This window comes from Bos taurus, chromosome 3, assembly GCF_002263795.3.
Source record: "Bos taurus isolate L1 Dominette 01449 registration number 42190680 breed Hereford chromosome 3, ARS-UCD2.0, whole genome shotgun sequence".
Classification (NCBI taxonomy): Eukaryota; Metazoa; Chordata; class Mammalia; order Artiodactyla; family Bovidae; genus Bos; species Bos taurus.
Window position 1 is genome coordinate 57,264,021 of NC_037330.1, and position 11,306 is coordinate 57,275,326.

The window sequence follows — 11,306 nt, forward strand, 5'->3', positions numbered from 1 at the left end:
AACTGCTCTAAAAAACTGTTGGGAATTCTACTAAGTTATTATCTACTAGGTCCTAGGCATTCGTCCATAATATGGCTAATTCTTTTAAGCCTACAAGGTAGATTTCATTATCCTCATTTCTACTGATGAGCAAACAGACTCAGAGGTTGACCGACACAAAACCAGGCAACCGAATGGAAAAGCCAATGTTCTGCCTATTTTCCAAAGTTTTCACTTTCCTCTATTATGTCCACGTTCTCTAAAAGCAACAACAGGCCTGCATCAAAGTTGTCATGGGATTCTAGTCTGTTGAGGATTGTTCTGTCTCTGTCAGCAAAAGCCAGAGAGGTGGTAGTGCTTCCAGAAGACCAAGTAAAAGCAAGGGGACAGCCAGTGCTACAAACATTCCCTAAGTGTCCCAAAACACGTAACAGAAGGTAGAACAGTAAATGGTGTCCTGTTAGAGTAAGTTAAGAGTGATCCTGGCTTTAATTTTGCAGGGTATTTTTATCTTCCTCTCACCCTTTACTTTTAAACTGAAGCTTCTAAAAACATTCACTTGGAAGCCCTCCAAAAATAAATAGCATTCTTTCTTATACTGCTGATAAAAGTATAACCTGGTAAGTTTTCTAGGGGCCAAAGTGGCAGTAACAAAAACTTTTATAAAGTGGCGTACTCCACAGTAGCATTTCCACCTTCAAGTATTCACCTTAAGGAAATATTAAGAACACATAACAGATTTAACAACACAAAGTCCTTTAAAGCGGTTTATTAGTGAAAAATTGGGAACAACCTAAAAACAGTAGTTTAATAAAATGTGGCACAGGAGATGAAATACCATGCAGCCATTAAAAAAGATATAGAAACATATTTTGACACGGCAAGATAGTCATGGCACTGTCAAGTGAAAAAAAGTTACAAAACAGTATGTACAACTTGATCCCATTTAAAAAAATCTACAAAAGCACAGAAGAATCTCTAAGTGTATACACCTAGATAACAGTAGCTCTCCCTGGATGGTGGAATTGTAAGTGATTTTTATCTTTATATACTTTTTCCCTCCTTTTTCACCAATGCATTTATGACTTGTACTTTTTAAAAAAGCGCTTACGATTCTTAGAAGGTCTCCTTTAAAATAGGGAGAGCAGAGCTTAGCAGCCCGAGCACCAGGATGTACATGTTAGTCTGATATAACTTTAAATGGTTTGATGCCAAATTGTGACTGTGCAGAGTGGAAATGTGGGTGGGGCTAATGCTTACCCTTCTTCAGACAAACACATCCATCCCTAGAAACCCTTCACATCAATCAAGTACAGGCATTCTAAGTGGTATTGTTCTTTCTTATACTAAGCATACCTTATACCTTCACACCCACTTGTAATACAGCCCAGAGCGAGGCTCCTCTACACTTGAGATAAATGTTGTTGGTATACAAAAGGCAGGGAGAATTTTCAAGTGATGTCAGATAGCAGGCCTGAAGGTAAAAGGCACATTATCTTTATTCTACACAAGTGGGTCTCAAACTTAGGAGGGTAACAATCACCTAAATGACTTGTAAAGACAGAATGCTGGGTCCTATTCCCAGAGTCTGTTTCAGTGGAACTTGGATAAGGCTTAAGAGTTGCATTTTTTTCTTTCTTTGACAAATATTGAGTATATACTATGTGCCAGGTCTCATGCTGAGAGTTGGGAATTTAACTGTGATCAAAAGAATTAACAGTCTCAATCTCAGGAGCCTACATTCCAGAGTGACAGATACATACATACTAAACAAATAATTTAAAGTAACTAATTACAATTAGTACTAGAACACAGGAAAGATCAGAATTCAGTTTTTGTCTTGAAATGTATTTTAAAATGTTACATGGGAGAACTAAGACTAGTTTTATAGCCCCTTGAAGACAACAAGTACCAAAAAAGGTACTTAGACATACGAATTAACATTTTTAGCAAATTCCTAGGTGATGCTGATATTGCCTGTCCTGGGGGGTCTCAGACTGAGAACCACTTCCCTACTGAGCAGTTCCCCATTAGGATAATGTGGGAGAAAGGGCAGGTATGCTGTGGACAAACACCACACCCCTATTTGAGTCTCACCATGAGGTAAGAGCCACTTAATCACGTGGAGAAGGGGTTGAGGCAAACTTGTGCTGTGCTAAGTCGCTACAGTTGTGTCCGACTCTTTTCAACCATATAGAACGTAGCTTTCCAGGCTCTTCTGTCCATGTCATTCTCCAGGCAAAAGTACTGGAGTGGGTTACCGTGCCTTCCTCTCAGGGACCATCCCAACCCCGGGAACAAACCCTTGCCTCTGATGTCTCCTGCATGGGCAGGCAGGTTCTTTACCACTAGCGCCACCTGGGAAGCCCCTGAAGTAAAGCTGGCTGTAGGTCATATTGCAAAGCCTCCTGTTATTAAGGCTTGTCACTCAGACTTGAAGTGCTACATATTATGGCAACATATTTCAAACTTTCAGGTGTTCGGGAGCTAAGGAAGATATTTTTAAGCAATCATTTCAAAAAAGTATGGAGGCAAGCTGGACCTTCCTGGGTAAACAAAGCTGTTGCTTTTTGTCCTGTGCTCCTTCATCTTCTGCATGTCCTCCCAAGACCAGCTCCTCCATTTACATCCTGTTCCTTTGTTCTGGTGGAGAACAGCAGACTATGAGGATGAACTCTAACCCACTAGTGACTCTGGCTTCAGGCTTCTTATTTCTCACATTATTCAGAGTGAGGCACATTCCCATTTCTGGGACCTAGTCTCCTACAATATGAATTGTTCTGATCAGCACCACAAAAACAATTTAATGCAATGACCTTTTAAGTTAATTACCTTCAGGACAAATAAAAGAGATAATCAGTTACTTCTGTTTGTAAAAAGAGCCTACGATTATTTCCAAGTTTACTATTTCATTCATATATGCATCCTTCATATTACTGTATCTTTAGATTAAGCTCAGGGCCACAGACATTATTTAAGTAATTCTAAATTGCACCATGAATTAATAGGCTTCCCAAGGTTTCTTCCATGCCTAAGAACCTATAGACCTTTACCTGAGTAAAAATTAAACCTATGACCTTATAAAATAAGCCCAAACCAAAATAAAACAAATCCAAAAGACTCCAAAGAACCAAACAAAACTTCATTAACATAAAAAATAAACATAAAACAAATTTACATATTGTGCTGGATTTGTGGTGGACAAAGGCACAAAAAAACCTTTGAACTCTAACATTACTGAAGGCTACTGTACATTATTGGGTTAGGATAAGCAACATTCATTTGATGGAAAGCAGAAGGTTCTGATAAAAATGTACACTGACAGTGGCAAGGTTAAACCTAGATATCGATCTGCTTTAAACAGGGTGCAAAATACAATCAATAAGGAACAGAGCAGAGCATGGACATAGAAGATGAATCTCTGATTCACAGTTGTAAACAAGGCCAACAGTCAGGAAGCTACAGAACCTAACAAGGGGAAAAATTTTTACAGCACATTTCTACAGTGTGCCAAGCTTTTCCCCCCAAGTTATCTAACATACAAGATAGTTATAAAATCTACAGGTATAGATTTTATAGATATTTTATTACTATTTTTAAAACTTTTTTTTTTTTTTGCTATAAAACCCTCACAATAACCTTAAGGTGGCATAATTATTATCCCCATTTTACTACCAAGGAAATGGCAGTTTACATGACATCTGAGCTGAAGCTCAAAGACCATAGTACGTGAAGAAGACTGGATTTGAACCCAGGACAATTTCACTTCACTACTCATATTTTTTCCCTTTTACTACTCTATTTCCCATAAGCCTAATTTACAGTTGCTATTAAAGCTGACCTGATCTTTTTGACTTGATCTTCTAAAGCCTAAATCTGGATTTACATAATAGATGGTGCCCTGGGCTGGCTGTAGAGCTTCCTTTTTGGGGGAAAAAGCTTCACTCAAGTAGTTTTATGTCTAACTAACCAGCATGTTAGTTAGTTAATCTAACTAACCAGCGTGTTAGTTAATCTGGGGATTAACAGTATGGAAATTCACAGGGTGAATCAAATCATCTTTTACAACTATAAAACTGCAGAGAAATTTGTCTCACAGAGTAGAAATGTAACAGCTACTGTTAAAATTTGGACTGTAAACTGAATTATCAACATGTTCACCAAGCTCTCATTAAGAACTCTTAAACACCATTTTAAAACATCTTTTGTGCTGAATATTCATTTTTCAAAGTACCAAAACATATCATTTGGCACATTAACATTTCCTAAAGAAATTTACTACACCTTTATACTTAATATGTAAGTCAGACTGAACCACTCTGAGCTGACAGAATGTACTACATTCTCTCAGCTCCAGGCCTGGCCTAACTTTTTCCTCTGCCTGGAACACTTCCTCTCCAAAACATCTCCAACTACCCAATTTTGAATTAGGTGACTCCCAAAGCTCCAAAACACAGTATTGCATTTTCCTTCTATCATGACACTGGTGCTGTTATATGACCATTGCTTCCTTATTTTTCTGTATTCTCTACCAGTCTTTAAGATCTGTAAGGGGAAGAATCTGGTGCATCTTGGTCAGGGTCGTATTCCAAGCTAATCAGCATAGTGCCTAGCACCCAACAAATGTTTGATGAATGAATGAAAATAAGAGCAGAAGTCCTGACATGGAAACAATCTGCTGATTCATAGAAATAGCCCACACAGCAATTTTCTGATTCCAAGTATATTACTAATTGTTTCATTAGTGTGTGAACTAGAGAGCCTGATTAGGATAACCTAAGTTCATTAGTAAATTTTTAAAATTTATTTGTAGGCTTAAAGTAACCAAAAGTATATTGTTTGCGTACAATTTACTCTATAACAAACACAGCTGTGCAAATCCATATTTTTATAAGGATTTGTTGTTGAATAAGGACAAATTCTCTTTACTGTATTACAATATCTTAACACATCCAATTCTGATTATGGATTAAATGGTGCCAACTGAACAACCTTAGAAACATTGTTCAGTAAATTGAGTTTGTCCCGGATGATTTAGAACCTTAACTGCAAATGTACTAGAGAAATACAGTAATACTTCTTGAGGACTAGTTAGTCTTAGAATAAATCATTCAGTAGTGTTTAATAAAAAGCCCTCAAAATAACTCACTGAAACAGAATATTGTCATCATTTAATAACTGCTGGAAAATAAGGTAAACATGGTATAACTAAGTTTTTGTTTATGAAAACATTCAGAAACATTCTATTTTTCACAAAAGAGGTTTATATCCTAGAGCTCTTTTTAAACCAAGTTAAAAACAAATTTTAACTTTATTCTTTGGCTATTAATTATACCTAATAAATGAGTCACTGATATCAATTCACAATAAATTTATTTTACATAAAAGAAAAAGCTTGCCATTAATGAAAAATCCAGTAGAAAACAGTTCTTCTGCTTTAATTTGGGGTTCAAAAGTAGAAGGTACGTATTAGTGAAACCTCAGTAGAAAGAGAATTTTGTAACAAAACATTCTTGGCATGAAAGCTCTAACGTAACTTTTGTAATGAAATATTTACCATGCAATTTTATTGGCAGAAAGGCCAGTTTCTGATGGTTGGTATTTTCTTTTCAGTTTCTTAAGACATTAACATGAAAGATACTTAAACCTGCTTTATTAAGAATTAATTATATATAAATATGGTATCTTTCCATAGTCCACCTATTTAATTGAGCAGTTCTAAGTAGGTAATTGGCACCCTGCCCTTCTGGTTTCCCCTTTCACCCATCAGCCAGTCTGAATCCATTCCAACGACACTGAAAACAGTGATTACCTACAAAATAAAACATTTTCAGTTATTAACTATATTAATAAATAAATACACAAAAACTAATCAGATTTAATTTGTTTAAATTGTAAATTATTCACTATAAAAATTTAAATATTACCATAAATAAACACCATTATCACATCATAAAAATTATCAATGTGAAAGATAAAGGGTTTTATCAGAGGCAGTTTTAGAAATCTAATTATTTCGCAGTTAAAAGCTTTAAATAGTTCTGTGATGTTCTATTTTGTTAAAAAATAGTAGTTAAAAATTTATAAAATATTAATACAATCATCTGCAATCTATGAAAACATTCATAATAAACGATTTCTAAATAAGTAATAATGAATTTGCATTTTGTTATACTGGAAGGTTAAGTCAGTCTATGATACAGTTTTCTTTTTATATCCACATTACTCACCTCATCTGCCAGAAGTGATAATTCAGTACTGTTTGCAGCATCATAATCATACAGAACCCTGGCCCTCCGGCTGCCACCGCACTCCTTCAGGTCAGTGAGGTTGGAAGGAGAGGTGATTACTAGGCTACTTGTTGAAGTCAAGGCAGAGGAACCAATCACATTTGATGAAGCAGACGGTACAGGTGCCACAGCAGTCTGGTTGTTGTTAGAGTGATAATTGGATGGAAAACTGTTGAAAAGAAAATTGCCAATTATGTATACAGGACCAAAGTTTCTGTTATCACCACTTGGTGGCAGTATTTACCTTCTACCAACCTCCACAGGCTAAAGATTTAAAAGATGTTAACATTTTATTGATAAAGTGTGCTATTTACCCCTCTTGGATCAATTACATTAGAGAAAATGCAGGTTATTTTTAAATATAAAATCCTTGAAAGTCTGTTTCAAAGTCATCTTTACAAGTATAAACTTTAAATTATTTTTCTCCAGAAAAATGATTCATAATACTTCAATTTTCTACTGTATGTTTTATTAACCTTTTCCTTCCTTTATGAATTTTTAAATTAAAAAAAAAAAAAAAAACAGATGAAAAACTTACCTAAATGTCAGATACTACCACAGATTAAAGTTTTCAAGTTAATTCTTTGAGAAATATTTGACTAACAACTCTTTTTCATAAAATAGATTTTCACATTTTCCTGTTCATTCGAATATTTACTGAGTATCTCCTTGTCTAGCATCACTAGAACAAGCTGAGATATAAAGATGAAACAATACCATTCTTTTATGGATTGTAGACAGGTGAAGGGATAGACATTCAAATAATATGTTATGACTAATAACATAATGAAGACTCAACGGAAGAATAAGGCAGATATCACAAATTAGTGAAATCTTTTTATCAATGTGCTTACAAATACTTTAAAGATAATTAGAATTTTCAGTTTATTTTAAGCTTACTGTTGCTCCACAATACTAAACAGAAAAAAACGTAACATGGCTGGCCTATAGTCATTCTAATCCAACCATTTCTAAGGTTGAAAACGATCCTATTAAAATTCATTGTTGTTGTTCAGTTGCTAAGTTGTGTCCGACTCTTTGGGAGCCCCATGAACTGCAGCATGCCAGGCGTCCCTGTCCTTCACTATCTCCCTGAAAGTGAAAGTGAAGTCGTTCGGTTGTGTCCGACTCTTTGGGACCCCATGGACTGTAGCCTACCAGACTCCTTGTTCCATGAGATTTTCCAGGCAAGAATACTAGAGTGGGTTGCCATTTCCTTCTCCATCACTATCTCCCTGAGTTTGCTCAAACTCACGTCCATGATGTAGTTTGATCACATCATGTGAGTCAGTGATGCCATCCAACAACCTCATCTTCTGTTGCCCCCTTCTCCTCTTGCCCTCAATCTTTCCCAGCATCAGGGTCTTTTCAAATGATTTGGCTCTTTGCATCAGGTGGCCAAAGTACTGGAGCTTCAGCTTCAGCATCAGTCCTTCCAATGAATATTCAGGGTTGATTTCCTTCAGGAGTAGTCTCGTTTGATCTCCTTGCTGTCCAAGGGACTCTAAAGAGCCTTTTCCAACACCACAGTTTAAAAGCATCAATTCTTCAGTGCTCAGCCTTCTTTATGGTCCAACTCTCACATCCATACATTACTATTAGAAACAGCACAGATTTGACTATAAGGACTTTTGTCAGCAAAGTGATGTCTGTGCTTTTTAGTACACTATCTAGGTTTGTTATAGCTTTTCTTCCAAGGAGCAAGCATCTTTTAATTTTGTGGCTGCAGTCACCATCCACATTGATTTTGGAGCCCAAGAATATGAAATCTGACAGTTTCCACTTTTTCCTCATCTATTTGCCATGAACTGATAAGACTAGGTGCCATGATCTTCATTTTTTGAAAGTTGAGTTGTAAGCCAGCTTTTTCACACTCCTCTTTCACTTTAATCAAGAGGCTCTTTAGCTTCTCTTTACTTTCTGCCATTAAAGTGGTATCACTAGTTAAAATATAAAATGCTTCATCGGTAAAGGTAGGTGAAATTAAACTCTTCATAAAATACAGTTTTCTTCTTTATGACTCCTGTGCCATCTGGAAATCACTCAGCAAAATTTTCTTTATCCTTAACTTCTTCTCTAAACCTTCCTTTCACTTCCTGATGCTTGTGTTTATCTCCCATACTCCATGTATCATTAAACCTAGAGGTGGAAGCTGTAGGAGCTGCATGCTCATTTCCATTCCTATACTCTTCTCTCTCACCAAGATTACTCCTACCAAACTTCTGAATTTCACATTATTCAACTATCAACTACTTCTTGTTGCAATCATCTACAGGTGTTTATTTTTTTTCCCTTTATCTCTAAATTTTAGTTTCTGGCTCACTGCCAGTATATCTTAATTCTTGGTGATTCTAAGAATTATTTGAACAATCCTTAGACTGCTCAAATAATTGTTAATCTAATTATTTAAACACTTTGGCCTATGAGATTCATGGACTATTCTCTCCTACTGATTCTGTGCCTGACCCTACTTCAGCTATCCATTACCAATGCCTCATCTAGACTTTATCAATTCCAAAAACTATAACTCTTATAATAATCATATTTCCCAACATTCCATTCTCTGACCATCATCTTTTTCCCTAGTACTCTCATTTCAACAAGTCTATCTCAGATTCCAAGCTGGAATCAAGATTGCTGGGAGAAATATCAATAACCTCAGATATTCAAATAACACCACCCTTATGGCAGAAAGTAAAGAACTAAAGAGCCTTTTGATGAAAGTGAAAAAAGGAGAGAGAAAAAGTTGGCTTGAGCTCAACATTCAGAAAACTAAGATCATGGCATCCAGTCCCATCACTTCATGGCAAATAGATGGAAACAGGGGAAACAGTGGAAACAGTGGCTGACTTTATTTTTGGGGGCTCCAAAATCACTGCAGATGGTGACTGCAGCCATGAAATTAAAAGACACTTACTCTTTGGAAGGAAAGTTATGACCAACCTAGACAGCATGTTAAAAAGCAGAGACATTACTTTGGCAACAAAGGTCCATCTAGTCAAGGCTATGGTTTTTCCTGTGGTCATGTATGGATGTGAGAGTTGGACTATAAAGAAAGCTGAGCGCCGAAGAATTGATGCTTTTGAACTGTGGTATTGGAGAAGTCTCTTGAGAGTCCCTTGGACTGCAAGGAGATCCAACCAGTCCATCCTAAAGGAAATCAGTCCTGAGCGTTCACTGGAAGGACTGATGTTGAAACTGAAACTCCAATACCTTGGCCACCTGACGAGAAGAGCTGACTCATTTGAAAGACCTTGATGCTGGGAAAGATTGAAGGCGGGAGGAGAAGGGGACGACAGAGGGTGAGATGACTGGATGGCATCACCGACTTGATGGACATGAGTTTGGTAAACTCCTGGAGTTGGAGATGGACAGGGAGGCCTGGTGTGCTGCAGTCCATGGGGTTGCAAAGAGTCGGACACGACTGAGTGACTGAACTGAACTGAACTGATCTCCGATCTATAGTCCTACCATAGACCTACCATCTATTGTCCTACCAGCATGCCATTTGTGTCCAAGGTAAATTATCAGAATCACCCCCCTTGCACATATCTTCAAATCCCATGTCCTTTACTTCATACTTCATTTGGTAAAGATCTCCCTAATTATCTATTCAGTATCCATGTATCTAAGACATGAAAAAATATAAAATCATAGACATGAAAAAATACAAAATCATAGTCTAGTCTCACACTCAGTGAGTTAAGTAGGAACAAGTGGGTCCACAATGCTGCCTGGCAACTACACTACATTTCTCTAAAATCTATCCACTTAACATTCTCCTGATTACTTTTCATGCCCCTTTATCCATCTGCAAAATTTCAGCAATTCTCCCTTAACCTTTATAATCAGCTTATGAATTGCTTCCTTTTTATCTAAGAGAAGAAAAAAACAATCAGGAAACTTCCATGCTTTTGGTCATCTTTCCTCCTACTACAGATGAGCTATATCTATGCCCCTAAGATTACTTTAAGGTTAATTTTTCCACCTGTGTATAAAATTGCCTCTCAAGTATATCACACTACCGATTCTCCCCTTTCTTTTCAATATTGTATTTTCTCCATTTACTGTATCATTCTTATCAGATTATAATCGTGCTTTTATTTCTCCTATCTTAAAAAAACAAGACAAAAATGGGCTAGACTCTACTTCCTCCTCTGGCTAGTGCTTCACTTCCCTATTCCTCTTTACAGAACTCCTTGAAAGACTTATCTAAACTTAATGTCAAGTTTCTCTCCTTCCATTGACAAACAAGCTTTTGCCCACACTGTTCCATTAAAGCTACTCGTCCAGGTCAGCAATGACTTCAATGTTCTAAATCCAAAGGTCTACTAACAGCCCTCTTTTCACTTGATCTATCTAGAGATTACAGTGAAACACTCCTCTCACCTTTTACAGCTTAATCCAAGGCCACACACGTGGTTTACATCTTACCTCACTGCTCATTTCTTACCATTCTCCTTAGTTTGTTCCTTGGCTCTTTGTTGGAGTACCTCAGGGCTCAGTCCCTGGTCTTTTTTCTCTCTCTACTCATCCTGTGCTGTGCTTAGTCCTCAGTCGTGTCCAACTCTTTGTGACCCCATGGACTGCAGCTGGCCAGGAACTTCTGTCCCTGGGGATTCTCCAGGCAAGAATACTGGAGTGGATTGCCATGCCCTCCTCCAGAGGATCTTCCCAACCCAGGGATTGAACCCAGATCTCCCACACTACAGGCAGATTCTTTACCATCTGAGCCATAAGGGAAGCCCATGAGTAATGAAGTAGGTAGTCTATCCCTTCTCTAGGGGATCTTTCTGACCCAGGAATCAAACCGGGGTCTCCTGCATTGCAGGTGTATTCTTCACCAGTGAGCTACCAAGGAAGCCCCTCTCTCTACTTACTCCCTTGGTAATTTCATCTAGTCTGAGATTTAAATATCCTTGATATACTGACAAATGTCTAATTTATCTAATTCACTCCCCCATCAATATCCAGACTTGCATATCCTAAAACTGATTATCTCCACTTGAATCTTTTATTTCTCAAACTTAGCATGTC

General features: G+C 37.2%; 1 protein-coding gene across 3 annotated transcripts in view; it reads right to left on the minus strand.

The window, feature by feature from the left end:
• Nucleotides 1-732: 732 nt before the first annotated feature.
• SH3GLB1 (SH3 domain containing GRB2 like, endophilin B1) overlaps nucleotides 733-11,306 on the minus strand; it is a 49,701-nt gene continuing 39,127 nt past the window's right edge. For 2 of the 3 annotated variants that reach the window (XM_059884695.1, XM_059884694.1), the window contains exons 10-11: nucleotides 6,210-6,438; nucleotides 733-5,791 (exon numbers count right to left, since the gene is read on the minus strand). In XM_059884695.1, coding sequence (XP_059740678.1) covers nucleotides 5,684-5,791; nucleotides 6,210-6,438 — 337 coding nt within the window. In that variant the 3' untranslated portion in view covers nucleotides 733-5,683. 3 annotated transcript variants of the gene reach the window in all.